General features: G+C 40.2%; 2 protein-coding genes across 4 annotated transcripts in view; both read left to right on the top strand.

The window, feature by feature from the left end:
* Positions 1-12,959, top strand: part of rxrgb (retinoid X receptor, gamma b) — a 32,068-nt gene extending 19,109 nt beyond the window's left edge. For 2 of the 3 annotated variants that reach the window (XM_034881742.1, XM_034881744.1), the window contains exons 2-10: positions 3,317-3,543; positions 6,575-6,716; positions 8,462-8,653; positions 9,319-9,482; positions 10,326-10,455; positions 11,105-11,237; positions 11,384-11,475; positions 11,615-11,720; positions 12,515-12,959. In XM_034881742.1, coding sequence (XP_034737633.1) covers positions 3,317-3,543; positions 6,575-6,716; positions 8,462-8,653; positions 9,319-9,482; positions 10,326-10,455; positions 11,105-11,237; positions 11,384-11,475; positions 11,615-11,720; positions 12,515-12,662 — 1,334 coding nt within the window. In that variant the 3' untranslated portion in view covers positions 12,663-12,959. The remainder of the gene's footprint in view (positions 1-3,316; positions 3,544-6,574; positions 6,717-8,461; positions 8,654-9,318; positions 9,483-10,325; positions 10,456-11,104; positions 11,238-11,383; positions 11,476-11,614; positions 11,721-12,514) is intronic. The other variant, XM_034881743.1, reaches the window with a different exon arrangement.
* Positions 12,960-14,506: 1,547 nt separating this feature from the next.
* lmx1a (LIM homeobox transcription factor 1, alpha) lies at positions 14,507-25,465 on the top strand. The gene is made up of 9 exons (XM_034881672.1): positions 14,507-14,731; positions 14,828-14,875; positions 15,266-15,446; positions 21,445-21,665; positions 22,507-22,712; positions 23,536-23,613; positions 24,018-24,102; positions 24,218-24,403; positions 25,200-25,465. The coding sequence occupies exons 3-9, from the start codon at positions 15,268-15,270 to the stop codon at positions 25,340-25,342; spliced, it is 1,098 nt and encodes a 365-aa protein (XP_034737563.1). The 5' UTR covers positions 14,507-14,731; positions 14,828-14,875; positions 15,266-15,267; the 3' UTR covers positions 25,343-25,465.
* The last annotated feature ends 293 nt before the right edge of the window (positions 25,466-25,758 follow it).

The following is a 25,758-nucleotide window of genomic DNA, read 5'->3' as shown; positions in this document are numbered from 1 at the left end:
TCTCTCAGTCTCTGCACCGTCTTTACAGCCAAGGAATGACTGGAATGGCACTATAGTGGCACTTTCTACATATATATATATATATATATATATATATATATATATATATATATATATATATATATATATATATATATATATATATATATATATATATATATATATAAAATGTATTCTTGTTGCCATGAAACATGACTCAGTTGATCCACATGGGCCATTGAGCATATTTGCCTATTTTCTCGAGTCAGTTGGTAATTAGATGGCACTGTTTAGATTTTTTACATTAATTAGCCAAATGGCAATGCATGGGAAACCTACTTTTTCTAACTCCTAGAGCATTAATCCAATCTGCACGAAATCTTTAATGTACATTCAGTTGACCCTCATGACCAAATGTTATCAAAAGAATTTTGATACTTCAAAAAATGTCCAAATTATAAAGGACCAACTTCGTGAAGGTGGCAATGAAACAAGAAGAGTTGCGATTCTTGGCAACAGTTATTCTGAATCTGAGGGAACCCATCTGTTCCCCGTACTCCGCTGAGGCAGTGGGCAACATTTGAAGTAAACCCCCCAGCTGTCCCGCCAGTAACCCCAACAAGCTTTGAGGGGCAAGGGCCCGTTCAACAATGCTTTTTAAAATTAATTTAACCTTTATTTAACCAGCTAGGCTCTTGAGAACAGATTCTCATTTGCAACGGCGACCTGGCCAAGTGTGCAAGACCACATAGAGTTTCACATTCAATACAATACAAGAATACAGAACACATTAGGCTACATAAAGTAAAGTTTTGATATTGTATGGTATTTATATAACACCAAATCTCATTCACAATATGGGACCTTTAAATACAACCAACAACTCCATACAACTCCAACAACAAATCCTGACAAGTGTAAGGATACAGATAAAGATGTGATAACAAATAAATAGAGCTGAGGTTGAAAATTGGTGAAGTGGACCTTTGATTTAAGATTAGATAAGCCTTTATTGATCCCCAGATGAGAGATCATTGCACAAAACAAGTCTGTATAAGTCTTCAGACAGCATTCGTTGTAAAGAAACATCACTGAGTTTCCATGCAGAGATGGATCACCTCTCATTCTGATGAAATCTTTAGGCTCGAGCAATTACAAATGGGAACTCATGCTGCGATTGAATGCATTTGAGGTTCGATGATCGGAGCAGCTGGGAATCTGTGCTAATATAAACTGGAAGGGGGCCGCATTATTGTTGAAAAGTTTATATTTCCTGAAAAATTGAACAGTCATTTTTTTAATGCTTATCAGTGATTTATGGATTGAAAATTTTGTTTTTGGTTTTAATGGATTTCTGATATCTGAGCAATTTGGTGAGCTTTATGGTAGAAAAAGAAGAAATATAACCATTTTGCATTTTTTAAGTAACCGTGTGTGTGTGTGTGTGTGTGTGTGTGTGTGTGTGTGTGTGTGTGTGTGTGTGTGTGTTTAGGTGTGTGTGTGCATGTGCGTGTGTAAAAGTGGGGGGGGGGTGAATGTACACTGACAGAGCATTAGATTAGTCCAAATGTGCATAATTGTGGCATGTATTTTATCATCAGCATCATTTTTGCTCTGAAAACAACATTAATTTCTTTGAGTCATTGACATTCACAGTGAGACAGAATGCTTATTGCATCTGTCTAACTGAACAAGCTGTGACAGACCGCCTGTGGCAGTATATGAGTACAGTACATGTACCCTGTATGTGTATGTTGGTATTTGTATTATGTATTATGACGAATGATTGTCCACATTGTCCTTAACCACAGCACATGCTTGAATTTACAAACCACGCCCTGTTACACAGTTGAATGACAGCTTTTCTAAGTAGGTCATCTATGTAAATGCCAGCCTGTCAGTTTACATCATTGGACGCAAAGCAAAGTCAGCACCCCTGACCAAAATAAGCAAAGCTTCATTACTCTGTGTAGCCATATTTACACACTGAACACAGACCGCATGTATACATGCCGCACTGTTAGTCGACAATATATTCTCAGATTCTCAGGCATGTTTAAAGGGGCAGTAAGCAAGGCTGCATGAAGATTGTTGATAGTTAAACTCAACTGGCATACAAATACAAGGATCTCCACCCCACAGATTCATGGACGGGCATTGCCATAGCAACCACTTCTGTTGGTTTCTGTGCTGACTATTCTTGGGTTGTAGATTTAAAACTGTCGCTACTGCTGTAAACAACGTAAAAGTAAACAATAGCTAATGGACAAGATTAAACTGACCTATTTAAAACAGCAAACAATGAAACAGCAAGGCTAACGTTATTACTCACTAGTCCATAACGACAAGAGCCCGTTTTCATTCCTTTGAAATCACGAATCATTGAGGTTTCTGCTGCGTTGAAACCATGGTTGAAACACCTCATCAGTGTTAACAAGGCTCTTCCTTCTTTCTCGTTCATACAACTTCATTTTAAATTTGTATTTTAAAGTCCTTTTCCTCTTTTGCTGTTCCGCTACCAACTCTTCCTGTTGATAACTCCTGGCCGCCCCCGCCCCCGCCCCCGCCCCCTTCACTTGTTTGCACCACCAGATGCTGATTGGTTAGAATAGTGTTGTGTAGCTTGTGCACACCTTTCTGTTGGTTTTCCATTTATACAGCAAAGGCTGTGTAGGAACGCTGGATTTTTTTCAGCGCACACAGAAAATAGAGAGCTAGGTGACCGTAAGGAGATATTCGCTGAATTTGAAAAAAAAGTGTAGTAGATCAACATTGCTTACTATATCTTTTAATCTGTTCATATAACACTTATTTTAAAGTGTGATATGTTGTTGGAGCGTAAAGCCTCTATAGTCAATATTTTTATATGGCCTGGAATAAATGCAATCAAAACTATGTGCACTGTGAGAGTTACCCCTTGTACTGACGAACCCACAGAAATTACTCAAACATGCACCTTTACTGAGCATTTTGTGTTTTTCAGCTCATTGTTTTAGTTTTTACAGCCACTGCAAGCAGCTGTTTTCAACTAAAAAGCTCTGACATACCCACTGTGCACTACCTGCTCTGCACCAAAAGGAAGTCTTTATAAGGTGCTTGATTGTGCAAATGATTTATTTTGGATGTATTTTTAAAATGTTGGCTTGTTTGCATTTTTGCTCAACACGATACACAAAGTTCCCTGTTCAGTAGGTCATTGATGAGTCAAAAGCTAGAAGGATTTGTTAAAATGGATGCATTCGCTTCTGTATGTGTACCTAATCAACTGGGAACTTAGTTGATATGTTTCTATTCTGTGTCTCCTCATTTTTGGTAACACATTCTCCTTCTCCTCCAGACTCGGGGCCAATGACCCACACCCACTCTCCTCCCATGGGTGGCATGGTCGGCCACCCGTCAGTCATCAGCACCTCAAGGCCCTTAATGTCCCCCATGTCTGGCTTGGGCTCGCCAATGAACGGCCTGGCCTCACCCTACCCAGTCATTACATCTTCTCTGGGCTCGCCCTCTATATCATTGCCATCCACGCCCAACATGAACTTTGGAACACTCGGCAGTCCACAGGTGAGAAAATGTGTGGGTGCTCTAAGGGTCAACAGATAGCTATGGACAAACAAAGTTTCTTTCAAGACAAAAAAATATACAGTTGTACTTAAAATTAATAGAAGGTTTATATTTAAATCATGTGTTAATTACAGTTGTGATAAAATGTTATAATTCACCCTGTCGGTTTATCCGCTATCCTTTGCCATGCCTTTCAAAAAGTACTTCTTTAGTTAGTTAAAACTTAAACAATATTCAGAAAGACATTAGGAAACATTAAACAAGGGGCTGTGAAACAGAGTTATTGTTTTTAAATTTGTCCTCAACACAAACTTTCTCTTTATTCCTCCTAAAATCTCAACTTTAGTGTTTCATAGTCTTTCAAATTTCTACCTTTGGCAAGCTGGGCCCGCTTTAAGCTATCATGTTCTTTGGTCGATCATGTGCCTCTCAGTCAGGATTCTCCGACAGCAGTCGAGAGGTTAAACTTCTTGCCCTAAAGGTCATCCCTGAGTTCTGTGTTACTGCTATCATGTGGGGGGACTTATGGCGCAGTCTGACTATTAACCTGTTAATGGATTGCTGAGGGAATGGAAAAAGAGAAAAAAGGATGCCCCCATTTTCTTTTGATTTGTCTGCTCTTTCTCACCATTTCTCCTATTCATTTTTACCACACTCTCTCTTCCCTTGTCACTTCATGATACCTAAGTTGTTCATGATCCTGACATAGCTCCGTTCCAATGAGATTGCATCTTTTAGACTGCATAAATAACAGACAGAACACCCATAAGACTGCCCTTTTTTACTGTCCTGCACAATGGACTACAAGAGAGAATGAACTAATGGAGCTGCTTTCTTTAAGTGGTCTCTTGAATTAACTACAAACAACACAAGGCTCAGTGCTTTGATGGTCACCCGCACATATGGAAACACACACAGAGTGCTTCAGAGGCTGGATGGAGGCCAGTGCTGCTGGGCACAACAGACAATGATATAAATTGGTTCAATCACAGTATGGATCTGTGCCTTAAGGGGCAGCCAGGGTTGATTGTATTGTACAGGCTAGCCATCTTTTCACTGCTGCAACAGCCAGTGACCAAGACTCAATCGGGTCATTATGTCATGCATCTCATACTATATTATTTCTTTGGTTGAACTGATGAGCAGTGCTGGGCTGACAGAAGCATGAGAAAATTCAATATGGTTGTTCCTGTTTTGTTTTCTACTAATATCTTGTTATTATCACTTTAAAAGGCCTGATTGGTATTTTAAATTCAGTAATTCTTAGTGAAAATGACATCTTTATTAACATAGATAAATGAATAGTTTGACTCATATTAAAGAATAAAGTATTGTTCAACTCATAATATGATTTTTCTGCTGCATTTGATGTAAACAAGCCTGTAATAGCACCAAAAGTAAACATTAGAAACTCAGATTTTGATATTTAGTTATGTCAGATTGTTTCAATATGTTTAAACCTGTATATCAATCTGAGAATCATAGCTGCTTACACATGTGCTTCAAGTTTTACAAAGGGTGAGGGGGCTGCATTTCCACAACTGATTTTAACATTTGGTCCAAAAAATGGCAGAAAATTGAAAAAAAATGCCCATTACAATTTCCCAGAGCCCATGTTGACATGTATCCAAACTGCCTGTTATGTCTGACCAGCAATCTAAAATCCAATGACATGTAGTTAAAAATAAATAACAGTGGAGGCGCTTGTCTCTTGTAAACATTACATATATGATGCAGTGTGGTCCTCATAGCATATGTTGTATAAAGATTGCATTAGACATCAATAATCCATACACAGTGCTTATAGCACTTTTCTAAAGAAGTATGTCTGTCTAAAGTCACATGTCTGAACAACTGTTTGAATGCACCTCAAGTCTTTTCAATCCATACATGTGTAAAATTATTTAGTTGTAATTATTCTGCGCTGAAGATGAATAGCGGATCCTTGTTGAATCACATAAGCAAGTACGCGGGAGGCTCAATGCTCACTTAAGGGTGAATGTTGGCCTTCAAAGCATCTACAGCTGGAGTTGTTTGCGGTGGTGAGAACTAGTGAGCTCCAGGAAAACTGAAAGAAAAGAAAAGAAAAAACATGTCTTATATACTATTTTATTTCTCGCCTTCTGTAAGGGTCACAGGCTTGAGTTTAGTCTGCCATTAGAGGATATTCAGAAGGGAGTGCACATTGTAAATAAGTGATAGGAGGAGCCTGAGGTGACTGTGGGAAGGATGTCCTATACGCTGCGCAGCATCAACTATATAGGGCAGCAGGGCATGTGTAGGTCAGTCTTGTTGTTTCCACTCAGAGTGCAGATGTTTACAACCACAACTAAACAAAAACAAAAAATGCACAGCACAAAAATGGAATCTGGTCTGGCGCTCATCAGCAGGAGAGGGTCAAAGGGAGAAAGGGTGATTAGAGTAAAAAAAGAGGAAACGGGATTGAACACGATTCCCTCATTAAGAGGTTTCAGAGGTATGAGATGTTTTACTGTCTCAGAGTCACTTTAGGTTTGTTGTGGGGCCATTATAAGAAGCTGGTGATAAATAAAGAAAAGGATTTGGACTGGTGAAAAAAAAAATGTGAGTGGCTCAGAAGTTCAATGTCTTTACAACTTTCCCTTATTCTCAAAAATTGGAAGACCCTCCACACTAGCGCCCTCTGCTGTTTGTGAGATCTGCTTTTTCTGCACACGTGACTCCTCTCGTACGCCTCTCCCTGTCAACAAACAAAAAAACCTGTATGACAAGCCTCTGACAGACGCCTCTGCACCACCCACTCACCCAACATGTGATCGCAATCTGCACTTTCACAATAAAGGGTGTAGGTGGGGAGAAGAAAAAAATATTATGGGTTAGCGGAAGACGTGTGAAAATAGAGGAAGGGGGAGAGTGTCATGAGACGGCCTCTGCACTTTTCACTCTTACTTCCCCTCCGCTTCCTCCTCGGCTCTGTTTAGTTCATTTCTGGCCACCTCAGCTTCAACTCTGTGTCTCTGTTCTCTGTTCTGTCTTCCTGTCGTACTCTCAGATGAACATGAACAGTGTTAGCAGCTCGGAGGACATCAAGCCTCCGCCGGGCCTACAGAACCTGGGAAACATCAACTACCAGTGTACGAGCCCCGGGGGAATGTCAAAGCACATCTGCTCCATTTGCGGGGACCGCTCCTCAGGTAATGTTAGAGGGTGAGGAGGAGGGAGGAGGGAGGAGGGAGGGGGGAAATGGATGGGCGAACAAACTACACTCCCATTCATCCTAAACATGCCACCCAGATACCTGAAAGAAAGATAAGAAAGACAGATTGATTTCAAAGTTACTTTTCAGACATTTTGTCAGTTTTATTATTGCAATGTTGATTTGCTCTTTGATAACCTTGACTATAAAACTGGTAAAGATATTGCACCTGAAACAAGAAAGCACTGTGGAGAAATAACGCAGCTGTTAAAAGTAAACTTTATTTATATACTACCTTTCACAGACAAGAGTGGTCACAAAGTGCTTTACAGTAAAAACAAATAAAAACAGCAACACATAAAATACTAAGCCATATTGTTAGTTAAAAGCTCATCTAAAAAGATGTGTCTTCAGGTGTTTTTTAAAAGTTTCCACAGAATCTACAGCTCTCAAGGCTAAATGGAGAGAGTTCCAGAGTCTTGGAGCCATCACAGAAAAGGCTCGATCACCTTTGATTCTGGGCAGAATTAAAAGGTCTTGGTCTGAAGACCTCAGAAAGAAAACAAGAAGTGTGTGGATGCAAAATATCCTGGATGTAAGACGGAGTTTGACCATGCAATAAGTAGTGATGAAGAGCCTTAAGCCCGGGAGTAATGTGCAATCTCCTGCTGGTCTAACACAAAAGTCTTGCTGCTGCATTCTGTACAACTTGCAAAAAGTAATCCTTGGAAGGATTACATTATCTTTAAAGAGAGGCTCCATATTCACAATTGTGAAATAAATGATCCTAGACAAACCTTTTTTCTCATTAACAAGAATATTGTGCCTTGTTTACCGCTGAAGCCAACTAATCCCCTAACATGGTTAGCCACTGACTTCCTATCTCTAATACATAACTTTTTATTTAATTTATGTATTTTCTATTTTATTTTTTGGGTCATTTTTAGGCCTTTATTTCCAAAGGACAGATAAAGACACGAAAGATGAGAGAGAGGGGGAATGACATGCAGCAAAGGGCCACAGGCCGGAGTCAAACTCGCGGCTGCTGCATTGAGGAGAAAACCTATGTATAGTGGATGTGCGCCTGCTCTACCAGCTGAGCTTACCCGGCCACAGAGTTTGCAACTTTTTCCAGTAAAAAAAAACTAAAATCGGGCAAATATTAGAGACGCTATAAATTTCTCCATGTCAAACAATAGGAACCAGACGGCAGCTGCAACCGAAAAAATTGGAAAAGATTGTTACCATTTATCACTATTAATAACAAAGGTCTGGTGGATATAGTGAAGCATCTTAATTTATCCACCTGCTGTCATGACGACCTGCCAATCAGCTCTTTAAAAAACAATTTCACTCACTCCTCTCAGGCATTTTTCCAAAATCACTGACAACTATAGTTGTTAAGCCACTTCTAAAGAAAGGCAACCTGGAAAGGTTGAACGATTTCAATCTGGCTTCAGACCTCATCACAGCACTGCTAAAGGTAATACATAATATTCATCTGAATAATACAGATTCAGGTAAAACATCAGTTTTGTCGCTGCTTTATCTCTGCGAGCTTTTGGTACTGTGTGGGTGTGATTATCTGGTACAGTCCTCAGTTGGTTCAGATCAAATCTCAAAGGCAGGGGCTATGTTGTTGCTATTGGTGATCTTACATGCCTTGCCTAGCATTTTGGCTGTTGCTAAGCTCTATTTATTGTTTTTGTGTATTTACGAAGGGTTTCCATTGTGTTTCCACAGGAAAGCACTACGGTGTGTACAGCTGTGAGGGATGCAAAGGCTTCTTTAAGAGGACCGTACGTAAAGATCTTACCTACACGTGTCGAGACATGAAGGAGTGCTTGATTGACAAGCGCCAGCGAAACCGCTGCCAATACTGTCGCTACCAGAAGTGCCTAGCCATGGGCATGAAGAGAGAAGGTGTGTGTGCAGGTGTGATATGTTTAATAAGGATTGGTCTGGGATATGTTCTTGATCTTTATTTCCGTTACTACAAATGCTTGTTTAGGGTGTAAGCATTCTTGAACCCTGCAGAAATGTATGTGTAGATGTGTAATATGTGTAACAAAACTAAATCAAATCAAATTATGCAGCTGCTAATGGGTTCATTTAAGATAAGTATTCAGTTCTGAGCTGAAACTATTAGTTTTTCATTGATTAATCGGTCAATCTAAATGGTAAGCAACTATTTTGATAATCAACTATTTGTAAATGCCAAATATCAAACATTCCTGACTTGGAGTCTCATTATTGTGAGTCTTTGTTGCTTTTCTTTGTTTTAATTAATGATATACTAAATATTGTTTATGTCTTGGACTGAAGCAATTGCTTACTACCACGATCGTGGATCTTTAGCACATGTTTGTACATTTGTAATATTGTTCAATGCACAGTGAACATTACTGTTAACATTATGGTTTTGCTGATATCTAGTCAAGGACAATAAGCATGGAGTGTTTTACCTGAAGTGTGTGTGTGTGTGTGTGTGTGTGTGTGTGTGTGTGTGTGTGTGTGTGTGTGTGTGTGTGTGTGTGTGTGTGTGTGTGTGTGTGTGTGTGTGCGTGTGTGTGTGTGTGCGTGCGCGCGCATGCGTGCAGCGGTGCAGGAAGAGAGGCAGCGAGGAAGGGAGCGAGGGGAGAACGAGGTAGAATCTACCAGCAGTTTCAACGAGGAAATGCCCGTGGACAAGATCCTGGACGCTGAGCTGGCCGTGGAGCCCAAAACAGAGACGTCATACAACGACGGCAGCCCCAGCAACTCAGTAAGAATCCCAGACGATGAGCGTGGTTTGGTCAAACCCATTAATCATTAATCTATCATGAGGCTGAAGTGGTACCTAGCAGATGGAGCAACCACTGTATAGTAACCTAAATATAAAATGCTGCTTTATTATGTTGACCTGATCAGTGATGGTCAAAACATATGGAACCAGCTGAGTAATGAAGCTGAATGAAGGAATCTGATCCGGGCAAGTCAAATTAAATTCAGGACATATTCTCCAAACACTAAAGCGTCAGATCCATGAATTGCAAGATTCAAAGGTTTTGTGATTGGTAGCTACTGAAAGATGAATAACACACGCTGAACAGTTTTGGGGGACTAAATCCAGTCTCTGGTGTTACTCCATAATTGGATCAAGCTACTGACAGTATTATTATTATCATTTTTGGGTATTTTTCTTTTTTACAATGCAGATTTTATTGCAGTATTTCACTTGAGAACCATTTCAGAGGTCAGGAAAGTATCAGTAAGTCCGCACAGTGTTGCCAATTTATTGGCTAGCCCTGTACAATCTCATGCAATCCACTGCAACCGCTCCGCAATAAACTCCCAACACCCAACGCTCATGATGTGGAACTTTGCTGATAGTGCATCAGAAAAGAAGTGATTCAACTCAGTGGTCATTTTCAGGTTGAAGTTTGGTTAGATTATATTTCTGTCCTTAAAACGTCAATACTTCAAGAATATGTCAGAGCATTCACAAGTCATGTCACAGAAGTAACAGCTGCACCTACTCATTAATCACTGTCAGACACGTTCAGATGTCACTGAAGGAGCACACCGGCACAGATATTGACTTTGCTTTTGTATTCTTCCTTTTCAGACCAATGACCCTGTCACCAATATCTGCCAAGCAGCAGACAAGCAGCTCTTCACATTGGTGGAATGGGCCAAAAGGATCCCACACTTCTCCGAACTCCCCCTGGATGACCAGGTCATCCTACTACGAGCAGGTACACTCACACACACGCACACAGGCACACAGACACACACACACACAAACACACACAATACCATTCATGCAGCAGACATACAATACATGCACACGGTTGCATGTGCATTTGTGAGACGCACAGCATTAATATACAAATAAATAAAACACATGTTGAAATTGTAACTTATAAATAAAAAGTATACATTATTATTATTATTATTATTATTTTGCTACAACAGTAAACAGGCCTTTCTACGCCCCATTGTCCGCATGCTGGGGCAGCATTTTCTTCAGGGCAGGATTTTCGTCAGGGCAGTTAATCATCCCCAGGCAAGCAGTCTATTTGAGTCTTTTACATTTGCTCAATACATTTTTGCCATCTAGTTTAATGGAGCAGTGAAACCAAATATAACTGGACTATTTGCCAAGTCCCAGCAGCGTGGCATGCAGCCACACCAATGCTGACCTCTGCTGGTGAAACATTTCACACACAGGCCTGATAAAGGAAGGTGAAGAAGCCACACAGAAGACCCAATAAGAATCTGTGCAGCTTTAAGCAAAGCAGGGGAGACTGACACACAAATCATGTCATCTATCAATAACACATATTTGAGAAGGACCTAAGAGGAGGGATTTAAGGATGGCTTGTTTTGTTGTTTTGCATCCAGGCTGGAACGAGCTTCTTATCGCATCATTCTCCCATCGCTCCGTCACGGTAAAAGATGGCATCCTGTTGGCGACAGGCCTCCACGTCCACAGAAGCAGCGCCCACAGTGCTGGAGTGGGCTCCATCTTTGATAGGTAGGTAGCATTCAAAGATGAGGCAATAGTTACTGTATAGAAATTTTGTGGAGAAAGGGATGCAACGTATATATTTTGTTAGTTTTTTGGATTCATTCACTTTCATTATCAAAACTCTGTAATGTTATTGATCTGATTTCCTACAGAGTCCTGACAGAGTTGGTATCCAAAATGAAAGATATGCAAATGGATAAGACGGAGCTTGGCTGCCTGCGAGCCATCGTCCTTTTCAACCCAGGTCAGCTCGGCCTCCAGTCACTGTTCACGTTTACACAGTACGCCAGAAAGCTAGAAAGGAGAAATTAATCTGGATTTTGATATGCATGTTTCTAAATCAGGTAGATTGTGGTCTGACTGTGACAATGTGTTTGTTTCAGATGCAAAAGGTCTTTCAAGCCCACCCGAGGTCGAGGCGCTGAGGGAAAAGGTTTACGCCTCATTGGAGTCGTACACGAAACAGAAATATCCAGACCAGCCTGGCAGGTAGGAAACACATTACACTACAGCATCAATCAATACCAAACACCATCGTTTAGTTACCGCTTTGACTTGTATGTAGCAATGCAGATTTATGATTTGACATTACCGCACAGCTCGTAAACACGAACTACAGCATTAGATTTGAAAGGACCGATGCCTGTAGTGTTATTGCCTATATAGAAAGATTCCAATTGATTATTTTCATGTACTGTTGGAAACTTTCTAAAATCAACAGAGGATGTGAAAAAAAGCCCTACCCTGACAATTAGCTTCAGTTGTAGACACTCACAATTTTAATTGACAGCGCAAAAAAATAAGAAATTAAATTAATATAACGCTATTGGATTCAATAGTCATTTTCTTAATAGATGCATTGATAATGTAACAAAAAAACACTGCTTTAAAAGTAGAATTCTTAGATTCAGCATTTCACTGGACTACATAGATCGAATTAAATACTCTAATTGCTAATAAGCTAAAGAGCAGTGCATCCTGTTTGATGTGTTTTTGCATGGTTTGCGTAAATCGTGATCAACAAAGTAACTCTTAACTGCAGTTGTGAGATTAATATGGGAGTGTTACATTTCCATATTAAATGTAGTGCGATCAAAACGCTTTGGGAGTATGTCTGATCAAATTGAAATGTTAGACTGGAGAAAGTGTCTTGAAAACAGGATTTTATTATCTTATTGAACGGGATGCAGTTTTATATATAATTAGAATGGTAAAGATAGTAATGGTTTTCTGCATAATAGAAAAGGATGATCACTAAAGTTGGATTCTCCTCCATTTGGCAGGTTTGCCAAGCTGCTGCTCCGCCTGCCCGCCCTGCGCTCCATCGGCCTCAAGTGTCTGGAGCATCTGTTCTTCTTCAAGCTGATCGGGGACACTCCTATCGACACCTTCCTAATGGAGATGCTGGAGGCTCCGCATCAGATTACATGACACGAGTCCCCCCCTTCCCCTGTAAATACTCCCACATTGTCAGCTATATGAAGATGGAAGACTTGATTCCAAATGTAAAACAGCATATTTTGTACCAAGCAGTACATTTTAATTAAAATGAAAACAAAACAACAAAAAAAGTATTTTAAGGTTGTCGGGAGGGTGGAGTCTTGAGACGGAGCATCGAGTACACTGTCAAATGAATTCTAATAGAATTGTTAACAGATTTCTTTTGTAAATAGCTAACTTCAGGTGTCCGTTTTGGAAGCAGCCCAATGCAATTTAAAAAATAAATCATATTTTATTCAAAGAGGAATTGTATAAAAACAGAAACCATCCATGTATTTCTTAAAACTCATTTGAGAATTCTTACAGAATAAAGTTATTTAAAAATGTATTTGAATTGTGTTTGTCTCGTGTTTTTATTTTACTATATATATTATATAATATGTTATAAAATCACAGGTAGAACTAGAGGGATCTGGGCATTTGAAGCCAATGTAAATTGATAGATATTTTTCAATGCCTTTAAAATTCTAATACATTTTTACTTTCCACCCTTAATGATCTGGAACTGCATTTTTATTATGTGGTTTTAAAACAACATAAGTATGTAGAAAAAACAAGGAGATGTTTTAAAATTATGAAAACATTTTGAGAGTAAAAATATCTAATCTGTTGATAGAATATCAAGTATCTCATCACATTTGACCAAATTGCTTGAATCTTTTTTTTAAATATGTCACAGACAAAAACGGCCCAGAAATACAGTATTTTCCATTTTTAAGTGTTGTCCCTTCTTTTTATTTCCAGTCGTTGTCCACCAGATGGCGTCTGCTGAGTGGAAACACATACTGGAGTATGTTTTGGATTGTTGAATCCTTCCCATGGTTCCAGTCTGTCACCGTTACAGGCCTCAACATCACAAATGCCTTTTAGTCCTCATCACAAAGATCTGTGAGGGTGTAGAATCTGGAGGTGGTGCTGGCACATATTGTATAAAATGTAACGTCAGTGTAAAAAAGAATAAATCAACACAATGTGGAACATAGTGGAGCCAGACTGATGAATGGTGCAGACCGATATATTGTTTTACATATCGGCTGACCACTTAGGCTACTGCACAGAAATACTTAAAATATCTTAGAGCAGTTATAGAAACATGTTGGCAAAAAAATGTTGGGGATGGTATGTGTTCATACATATAGGCTACTTAAAAAACAAACAAATATTCATGGAAATCTGATTTTTCTCTCTCTCAATGTATGTATACTTTATTATATATATATAATTGTATTTTTTTTTGGGGTCCCTACCCTATATTTTGGCATCATCATTGACAATCCTGTTTGTAAAACTTGATGAAGTTTTTTAAAGCGTCTATCTATCTATCTATCTATCTATCTATCTATCTATCTATCTATCTATCTATCTATCTATCTATCTATCTATCTATTTATCTGTCTATCTATCTATCTATCTATCTATCTATCTATCTATCTATCTATCTATCTATCTATCTATCTATCTAATTACAATTTAACAAACGGACAATTCAAGTTTGACCTGTTATTCTGCACTTTAATTCCTGAGCACTATATGGATTATTGCTGTCTAATAGAAAAAAAGAACCATTCATGTGCGTCTCTGGTCACTTTGAGGCATCCAATGTGAAGGGGGGGGGGGGAGAGGTAACCGGCACCTGCATATAGAGGAAGTCTCTCTCTCTCTCTCTCTCTCTCTCTCTCTCTCTCTCTCTCTCTCTCTCTCTCTCTCTCTCTCTCTCTCTCTCTCTCTCTCTCTCTCTCTCTCTCTCTCTCTCTCTCTCTCTCTCTCTCTCTCTCTCTCTCCTTCCCGTTCACTCCTAATAGGATAATTGATAGAAGGCCTGAACAGTCAATACCGGTGGACTGAGAGCGGTCGTCGGAAGCTCTGAGAGAAACGTTGATGCTCTGCTCTCTGCTCCGAGAAGCAAGTTGCAGCGGGACTTTCAGCGCCGGAGATGCTCTCGGAAGAACAGAAGAGTTGCCAAAATACTTTCCCACCGACTGGAAACTCGCACTTTAAAGGTAGAAGCGTCATACACTTACATAACTGTATTTAAAGATGTATTTGACAATACTCATTTGCCTTCAATTAACTTTGGGCAAAATTATGTTTCACAGTGTTTCTTCAGTGGAGTGTAAAGGTAGATCGAGCGGCATTATGCTGAAGTGATAACATAAAACTTGATAACATAGTAAATAAAGCTTTAGTTAGTGACACAGAGATGTCAAAATGACACATGTTTAGTATCAATTTAACTTGTTTGATTTTTTTGCACTGTTTTTTTTTGCCATATGGTCATCCAACGAACTTACAGTAATAGGCTATTTGGTCAATTTCAGAAACGGTAAAACACGATTGACGCCTCAATATATAACACTCACTTTTTTAAATAAACAATACTGCCTATTTAACCATTTTCCCTCCCATAATAACGAAGTAAAGACGCATTTTAATGGCCCTCCATCAACCTTTGTTCAGCCAAATTAGCCAGTATTTCAGCTGCGTCCTGCTGATTGGAAAAGAGTCCCAATTAAAGGATTTGCACATCATTACAGATATGGATCAGAGGGCAGTGTGTGCCGGATGCCACCGGCTGATCACAGACAGATTCCTGCTCAGAGTCACTGACGGCCTCTGGCACGAGGAGTGTGCGCGGTGTGCGGCGTGCGGGGACGCGCTCAGGAACTCCTGCTTTCTGCGGGACCGCAAACTTTACTGCAAGCGGGACTACGCTGAGTGAGTGCTGAACTCCAACTCTTCTTTATTTGTTTGGTTTCCTTCTGATGTTACAGCTGAAACATAGGCCTGCATTACTTTTTTTAACTTTGGGAGAGGCTCAATTTCGACTTCATCTAATTGAATGAACTCGGATTTTGTATTGGAGGCATCGTTTTTTCTCACAGAGGTGCATTAAGAAATACATTTAAATTGAAGTAACAGTAAGAAAGAAAAAAAAGAAGTAGAAAAGATTTTTTTTGAGGACTATCAACTTATGTGGCAAAGTCCGTTTTTCTCACTGATGTGAAGTCACTACATGAAGAGTAATACATGTTAAATTGTCATTACAGTTTGTGATGAACATTTCCGCTGAAATGTATGTAAATTAATTCCATTTAGATGCACACCATTTTTTGTTTAAATAAAAGATTGTTTGTAGGATAATTGATTTTTATCTGTCATTTACGTTTAGTTGCTACCAACATTTTAGGACTTGTAGGATGTTTCTTTTGTTTAGTTTCATTTCATTTTATGATTTGGTCTTGGGGTCCAAAAATTACTGTGCACTATTAAGTCTACTTTCACAACAGAACCCTTGTCCAGATCTGACCTTGAATAAGAACTTGTGTGTGTGTGTGAGTGTGTGTGTGTGTGTATGTGTGTGTGTGTGTGTGTGTGTTGGGGGGACAAGGGATTTCCCTTTATAGTAACACAAATGTATCTAACTTAGTTTTACATACTGTAAATATAGTTTATGGCAAAAGCACAGTGTGTGTGTGTGTGGGTGTGTGTGTATGTCTGTGTGTGTGTTTGTGTGTGTGTACTTGTTGTTGCGTGTATGAAGCTGACTTCCAGGGAACTTGGCACAGTGCACTAAGAGAACAAGGTGACTGTAGGAGGAAGGAGTGGCAAGGGAGCAGGAATGTGAGAACACTACTGCATAGTCCACACACACACACACACACACACACAAAATAACACTGTCACACCTTTACACATACACACACGCAGCACACAACCAGGGGTAGAGCTCAACTGACACATTGTCAAAATGTGTTAAAATATCAAGGCCCATTGGCGTGGCAACTGCAAGCTGGGGACAACATATGGTCTTGTGGATGAGGCCTTCCCCCCCAAAACTCCCACCATCATCACCCATCGCCCGCCTCCCTGCTCACCCACTGCAACTGCACACCCTAACAGGCAGAAGCTCACATTATTTCTGAACAATTTAGTGACGGTCGTTCTGCCAAGCAGGCAGGTAAACAAGAAAATGATACTCTTACTGGTCCAAAACATCCCCACCATCATGTTTCCAGTCAACTAAATTACACTGCAGTGGTGCTGGAGGCCTTTGTACCTTTGTGAGTGTTTGTTAGCAGAATATTTAAAACATGCCATTTTTTGTGATAACCAAGCACTAACATAAACATTTTACCCAGCATTTTAATAGATAAATGGAAATCAGAGTGGATTCTCATAAAACCACACCATTGATAGTGCTTAGCGTGATCAGTGGAGAACTGAGAAATGACAGAGAGATGAGCAGGGCTGAGAGGTAATTGGGAGAGTAGGGCCATATGTCAGAAGGTCTGGTGCATCCCTACAAGAGAGCCGGAGAGGATGGTGTAAACTTATTTTGGGGGACAGTGCGCTCCATGAGCCCTGGCGTTATGTCCCGCGGCATCTGGAAAGCTCTGCTCACAGCAGCCCCTGTGTCTAGCAATGGGACAACGCCCAGCCGACCGTGAGATATCTGACCTGACCAATTAGCAGGAGGCCCGGTGCCAGAGCTCTGCCTCTAAAGTATCACGTCTTTGCCTCTCTGCTCATCCTGTCTGAGGTTAAGACACCCTAGAACACATGAGCACCACATTTGTCCACAATGAGGGTTTTAAAAGTGGGTCATTGTTTCGTTAGCGGTGCAAACTGTGTTCTGTTCCCTCCCTTCTTTTGATCCAGGGGACTGGTGGGAAGCCAGCTCAAAAGTGACAATTATTCCATACTGTGACAACATTTGCCTCTTACCACACGCTGCATCTTCTTTCTGAATCTCGCCTTGTTTTTTTCATTTCGCTCGTGTGGTAAATCAATGGCAGGCAGACCACAAGCTTTGGCCCGTTGTCCTGTTGTGGAAGCTAAAAGACAATGATGACAGTATTTGGATTCCCTAAATAAAGTAGTTTATATTTTGTACATAAACATATTCCTTTTCACTCTAACGTCATCAGTGCTTGCTTTCATTATTGTCTCCAAGAAGTCATACTGCACATACACAACTAGTATCAGAAAGGTTAATTATTTGTTATGCCCATATTATTATTTAGATTCATGCCAGAACATACCAAGGGTTTATATCCAAGCAAACTTAAAAAGAATGCTCTCCCATTCACGGAAAATTTAGATTTTATCAAGTATAATTACAGTAAAACATCACATCAACGCAAAGAAATAAAAAAATAAAAAAAAAACATTCAATGGATTAACTATAAGTAAATGTTTTTTCACATTGGCCCCTTGAGGCAACACATAGATTATTTTGATACTTTGTTAAGCTAATACATTAACGGAGGCATGTACTTTGTTACTTTGAGAGGCTATAGATTAGAAGCATTTCCTAGCAACTTCCTAAATTCTATGTCCAAAATCGTAAACAAACATCTTGGTATCCAGTGCAGATGAAATGATTCAAACAAGTTGCGCGAGTGCTGTCCTTTTTGAGTGTTTCTTTATAAAATTTTACTGATTTTCGGTCAGTTTTACAACAGTTTGAATACATATGTATTAATCACTGCATCAGTGTAACTTAAGCAACTTTAGACTCATGCAATTCATTACTTGAAAGGAAAGATTAGGCATTAGGGATTTAGAGGATCAGTAATTGAGTCAATCGTTTTTTGGCGTAAATGTTTTTTCACATCATGATGTCTTGAGGTAAAATTGTTTTTAACAACACATGATTTATTACTTTGTTATTAGTTTGAAACATTATGGTGGAATGAAATCTCATTAGGCCCACATACCAACTGACCTTATTGTTTAAGTCTTTAGCGACATTAGCGGAAATGTGTTAAAACCATTGCTGTATTCACAAGATTGGTATACATTCCTCTAATACTTACATCAGAGTAACTCATCAATAATACGTCGATCTAGGTTGGATGGTTGTGTGGATTTTTTTTTTTGGGCCAGTCTTTGTGAATTAATATACATTTCAATCATTAATACATTTGTCTCAATATTTTTTGGATGATTCCATGTGAAATAAATGGCACTTTATTAATAACATATTAACGAGGATGATAATCCACGGCAGTGTTTTTTTTTGTAAAATTGGATAAGGTTTATTTTTACATAACTGTTTTCCAAGACTAAACAACACATTAGAAGATTGTCAGATATTCCTGACATGACTGTATTGTCCATGTAATTCATCTAGTTTGTGTGTCCGACCCGTAGCAGCCACACTGGACACACAATACATTCAAACCGACTGTACTGTAATTTAATGAAGCAGTATGCAAATTCCTGTCTGACAATGTGATGTTTAAGTTGCTCCGAATGTCAGTAGATTAAGATTGGCTAAATGGTTCAGTGGACAGGTGGACCGGACAGGAGATTGGTCGTCAGATCAGCAGTGTGACTGGAGGTGCACTTGACCCGCAGATCTGTATCTGTCTCGGTTGCTGTGCATGTTCAGCAAAGGATCCAGGTTAACCTGATCCAGAAACAGGATCTGTCTGTCTGCATGGCCACTAGACCAGCAGTCTGTCTGCCAAAGGTCAGCACTGAAGTCACAGCGAGAGCAATGAGATAGGAGAGCTTTGCTGTGAGCAAATGTGTGTGTGTGTACATTTCTGCCAAACCCTCACCTTGTTATACAGTGCATCTACCTTGCGAGTGGCTGAGCCTGGCCATGTCAGTGTTGAGGAGTTCAGAATTTTGCTGACTTCTTTCTCTCTAATGATCTTGTCACTAATTGCCATGTCTGAATCCAACGGACTGAGTGTTCCCGCTCTCCTAGCAGGGCCTCTGGGCCAATCATGTCAACGGAAACTCTGAAATATTAAACAACTTGAGCTGCTCCATAAGTAGTTGAGGTGGTCTTACCTTTGCATTAACAACGCTTATGAATAATGGCTACGATGAGACGATCTTGGCAAGGCGCGTAATGGAAAAGCGGTTCTCGAAAACCTCTCGACATCTAGCATTAGCATCATGATGAGACATTAACTCAAGTATTTTGCTGTATCATAGAAACCCAGAAACATTCCAGGCATTTTCTCTGCCACACTTCCTTTGAAGATGTTGCGTTGATGCATCTTGTGTTGCCACAGGAATGCACATACCACAGACCGTATGTTGGCCATATTAAAGCGCATACCATTGAAGCCGTGGGGCATACAACTCGGATGGGTCAAGCAGCCCGACTGACCCTCCTGAACTGCTGGGAATGGGCTTTACTGTTTCCCTAGCGACCCCACAGCAACAGTGAGAGGTCCCAGCAATGTTTGTCTTTAGGATGTTGCAGCTCCAGACCTATTGACAGGGATGTCTCAACCTGGCTGTTTGCTTTTTGTATAGTCTGAGGATTTGTTTGCTTGTAAATACAACATTAAATGTCAATTTAACATGATTCACATTCAGATGGAAGTCAAATGTTATATTTGTTTCACTTGAAAGGAAATCTCTATTAGGTGTGGATTCACTGATATCAAAGTTTGCGTATGTTTGTGCTCATCACAAAGTTATCACTTTTTATGTCAAACTGCTTTAGGCATGAAAGTGCCCCAGTTCTTTCCTTTTTGTGATGTGTAATTTATTTATCTGGATGGTGCAAATGCTTTGAAAGTACCTACGACGCAGCATCCTTTCACTGAAGACATAATCACAATTATCTGGAATAAAATACATTAATGAACCATTACATTTTGCATCAAAATGCTAAACAAAAGTTTAGTATTACAGTAAGTTTTTTTATGACGCAAATATGATGGCTGTGGTTCATCCTAGGTGGCCAGTATAAGATAAATAAGGACAATAGTAGCCCTTTATTCAGAAAATATATTTTTTTACATCTGATCATGAGTAGTTGCATTGATCAGCAAGATAAGTTTTTTTTATTTTTTCCCACACTAACTTTTAATGCTTCTATTTTCTTCCAATGGCTACAAGAATTAACAATTTATGTAGGCTCTCCTTTTGGGCCGCATGAAGTATTTTTATGTGAAAACAAAAACATGGCAAAAAGGCTGTCACTTTCTCATGCCACTGGGCTGACTGGTCTGGTGACCCAGTCAAGTCTGGAGACAAATGCCAGCTCCAGAATGATGACGCATCATCCTGCGTGACAGACCCAAAATGCCGCGGTGCCAGCCAGCGGACAATGGTCCTGCTGCTTGGGGGCTGGCTCTGTCTTTGTTCCTCTCTGGTTAAGCAGACTTAGGGATAATTCCGCAGATAATTCATAGGACCGGCGGCTCAGCCTCTCCCACCGGGAGATCTGATTCCCCCCCTCTGCCTGGAGCCATGGCCTGCCGAGAGCTTTTCTGCGGCCTCCCCAGGAGCACAGCCTCGGACAAGGCAGCCGGAGCCACGGCAACAGTCTCTGAGGCTAAGCCCACCAGTCCTGGTTGCCAGGCGCTAAGATGCACACCCGCCACGCTAAGGGTATGTGTCTGAGTGGTTAGGGAAGAAGGAGGAGGAAGAGGAGGAGGAGGAGGAGGAGGAGGAGGAGGAGGAGGAGGAGGAGGAGGAGGAGGAGGAGAGGGGAGAAGTCAGGTTGGCAGTTGTTTTGAATGACAGCTCAACTCAGCAACATTCCCCAAGTCAACCAAGCAATTTTTTTACTTGCTTGCTTTTTTTACTTTACTTACTGAGGTGTGAGTGGTCCTCAAGTGTCTTGGCTTGTACTCAAGTTCTAGGCAGCCAAACAAAAGCATTGCTCTCTCTTATTTACTGAGCTCTCACAGTTTCTTCCCTTCTTACACCCTCACCCTCCTTTCCCTCTCTCCAGTCTGTTTGCAGTGTGTTGTGGGGGCTGCGCGGAAGCCATCTCTCCTGCAGAACTGGTGATGCGGGCAGGGGCCGCTGTGTTCCACCTGCGCTGCTTCACCTGCAGCGTTTGTTCCTGCCGCCTGCAGACTGGAGATCGCTGTGTCCTCAGAGAGGGACGGCTACTGTGTGCCAGAGAGGACTATCACCAGTGTGTGGCCAGCCCAACCTCCTCCGACACAGGTACAGGCTTTGTACAGGGTGCGTGCATGCGTTAGTGTGCACCTTTGTGTGTGTGTGTGTCTGTGTGTATGTATACTAATTATAGGTCAAAATTGACCCAGAACCATTGCAATACTTGGTTAGAAAAGACAAGACAATGGGTTGTTTTGACTGACTGTTAGTATAATTTTTATATTACTGTTTGGTTATTTACCCATATTAATATATGGTGGTTGCGAGCTGTTGTGATCTAGCTTTTTCATGTAATTTGTTAATGATTGTAAAGAATTTGTGTATTCTTTGCCATTTTGAATGTCATATGCATATTGTTTTGTGCAATACATTTGTGACTGTTTTAAGGTTAAACCTGAGCTTTTTGTGTCCAACATCGGGTTAAAATAACCATTTGGCCAGAGAGTTAATTAGGTTTTAAGTAATCGGTAATTAGTTATAGTTTGGATAATTAAACCAACAGTAAAATTAAAATATGACACCTACACTGGGTCAAAATAACCCCTTTTAAAAAAAAGTGATTAGGTGTCAATATGGGCACAGTTTCTTTGGATGCCTAAAACCACGACTGGATGCATCTACTCACCAAGAAATTCAAGGGGTCTAAGGTGAATTCTGTCACTCTAGGTTGTTAAAAAGCATACTGGAAAATGCAGACAACCACAAACCGAAGCAGAGATCAGGCAAAGTGGTTAAATAATAAATTAAAACTACAACAATGATTAGTGGAAGATATCAGATTGATGGCATAAAATTTCCATTTGAAAAAAAAAATCTGTCCCTCAAAATTGTTCATCCTGGATTTCTTGTAGGTGAATAAACATTTTTATAAATCATGTCTGCCCACCAGGTAAAAGTGTTGACGAAGAAGAAGAAGAAGGAGAAGAAGAAGAAGAAGAAGAAGAGGAGGAGGAATCTGTGAGGGTTACAGGCAGACGAGTTAGATCAGAAGACCTGGAGAGCAAACGTCCCAAAAGGCCACGCACTATTCTGACAACTCAACAAAGACGGACCTTTAAAGCCTCATTTGAGGTCTCCTCCAAGCCTTGCCGAAAGGTAGCGTTTATTCTGTGTTAGACTGGAGGTGCTGCAGTTCCTGCCTCGCTCCATAGCTTCTGTTCCACATATGACACAGGCTGACGTGTTTTTGCATAGAGGGTGTCTATCTGAAAAAAGTGTAAAAAAGTAAAAAAATTTACTATTGTTTTCTGTTAACATTCTTACTGTAATTCCAACCAAAACTGAGGATCTTGTCATTTTATTGATAATATCACATAGACTACAGGTAACAGTATTATATTTCTATAGGAGGTGGCATTTAAATAAAAAATAAAAACCTTTTGTAGGAACAGCTTGCACATCTGAACACATGGTATTGTGTGTGTGTGTGTGTGTGTGTGTGTGTGTGTTTGTTTGACGGAGGACCAAAAAGTTAGTTTTTGTAAATAAATGCTATAGCAGGTGATGCTATAGCAAGAGCAGAGTGCAGGATTTTATTTTTTTATTTGTATTTGTTTTTATTTTAACAAAATAATGGTTGTCTTTTCTTTTTTTGGAATAAGATGATCCTCAGATTGTACGGAATGTGGACAGAAAATCATTGAATCATGTATTTCTACTGTATCATTTTTTTTTAACCAACAAAGAAATAACTCTTCAATGCAAAAAATATTTAATAAGTAAGTCCATAAGTCTAACAGGATTTGAGCTATCTACTGATTATCATCATACATGCTTTATTGTTTCCTTGTTGTTTGAGGCAGATTGGTGTAGCAAAACAGATTTTTTTTTAACCTTCAAGTGACCTCTTCTCTGTTTCTATTTTTTAATCTTAACCCTCCCTTTCTTATTTTCTCCTCCCCCTGAATCTTAATCCAAGGTAAGAGAGACCTTGGCAGCAGAGACTGGTCTGAGCGTCCGGGTGGTGCAGGTCTGGTTCCAGAACCAAAGAGCCAAAGTAATACAAAGTACACACACACACACACACACACACACACACACACACACACACACACACACACACACACACACACACACAGTCATATGCGCTACTAATAAAAGGAGTCTTTCTGCACCACGTTTGTATGCCAGAGTGGAAATCAGCCTAGTTATCTCTTCATACAGGAAACTGATGACATCTCACTGCGAGATCACTGTAGATTAAACTACATATTTCCTCACAAAGTGGGCTCATGTGTGGATTCCCTCCTCCACTGAAAGATGTCCTTTACCTCACTGTTATTTTTTTGCAATTGAGTGAACACACTATGCCTGGGTGGCAGAGAGTACTGTGGAGTGAGAAAAAAATGTTTTACGCTCGGCCTGTGTGTAAGATTTTTGTCTGCTGGTGCATGTTTTTAGATGAAGAAAATGGCCAGGAGACAGCAGCAGCAGCAGGAGCAGCAGCAGACTCAGGAGCAGCGAGATCACCCATCACATCACACAGGTATTAGACTGTTAAGAGGCTGATAGTGACATGGCATAAAAGCTCACTAAAAGACAACATTACTGTTACAGACAGCATTAAACACGTCTCCTGTGTTTTCTCCGATGCCCCACAGCACCCTCCTGTGGTGCTTTGACCTCTGAGCTGGAGCACCTGGGGTCCTCCTTTGCCCACATTCAGCAGCAGCAGCAACAGCAGCAGATGGGACTCACCACACTGGAGCAGCAGGACTATGACATGGACCCCTTCAGACAGGGGCTGACCCCGCCTCAGATGCCAGGGGATCATATGTACCCTTACGGTAAACACCTCATTGCTATCAAACCCAATGGAGAATTACATGTATGGAGTATTTCTCTACAAAGTCTCTGTGATGAGTGGGACTAGTCAATTTTTTTTTTTAAGATTTAAAAATTGCATGGGATTTATGGCTTTTATTTGTTGGCAATGTGAAATCAGAACTTTAGTCAGGAGTTTCTTATTTACAAATGCGCAAATCTTCCAATCTGGGATAAAATTATCTTTAGTATTACAGTAATTTTTCCTAGGGTGTCCTTGTGCTGTAGAGTAACTCTAATTTGTAGGGCAAAATGGAGCAAGTATTGGCTAAACAGAGGTCAGCCAACTGTGTTAACATGTTCTTGCGTGTGCTGTTGACATGAAATACAATTTGTGTCGTAGCTCTACTTTGTTTTAAACATTATGCAATTTTCTCTGAGTTATTCCAGAGGTAACAATATATTGTGGCTGGACACAATAATAAAAAATAACAACATTGGGAACATGTTAGAGTATAATTTAATATAACAAACCACAGACAGAATGACTTCAATCAACACCTCTCTAGCACAGTTACAACACTAATGAAACATTATCTGTCCTTTACAAAGGTAGTATTTACTGCAAGACAAAGTGGAATTTATGATATTGTTCCTGTTATTTTGACCATCCCTTGTACAGAGCAAATTAACTTTAAAGCCCTTTACCGCTCTTCTGAATTATATATTTTACCCAAAACAGTACTTCAGCAATGTATTGCTCCTCCATAAAGTTGGGCCACTTAAAGAAATTGATTGATCATGCTGTGTTCTTTTTAGGTTTTAAGGGTCTTTACGGTGACATGGACAGAGACCCTCTGTGTCATGTGGCTGACAATGACTGCCGGTCCCTGGGGGACTCCACTCTGCTCACCCCTATTGACTGCCTCTACTCCATGCAGGACTCTTACTTCACTTCCTGAGGGTGGAGATCAGACTCAGTGAGAAGCATCTCCCTCACTCTGCATCGCCCTCCGGACTCATCATTTATCTTTCAGTACCGTGCACAAGGTAGAAGCTGAAGAGGTAGTCACCGCCACGGAGATGTGGGTACACTGTGATACCATGCAATATACCCTGTGCACATGCATGTAAACTTGATTACACTACTCTTATGCTTTACAATCCCACTGCACGACATAGGCTCCTGTGTAAGCACAATGCTGCCAGACCTCTCTCACTATGTTTGAATGTTAGATTATGAGATTATAACCTCCTCTACTAATGTAAATAACTGTTTGGATGTGTATTTGTATTTATTGTTACAATGTGTGTATGCTGTTCATCTTGAATGAATAAACAATGATCAATAAATCATGGTACGATACAATGACTATTC

Source organism: Etheostoma cragini, chromosome 9 (genome assembly GCF_013103735.1).
Source record: "Etheostoma cragini isolate CJK2018 chromosome 9, CSU_Ecrag_1.0, whole genome shotgun sequence".
NCBI lineage: Eukaryota > Metazoa > Chordata > Actinopteri > Perciformes > Percidae > Etheostoma > Etheostoma cragini.
Note: the sequence above shows the minus strand (reverse complement) of the source record. Positions and strands in the feature narration are given on the sequence as shown.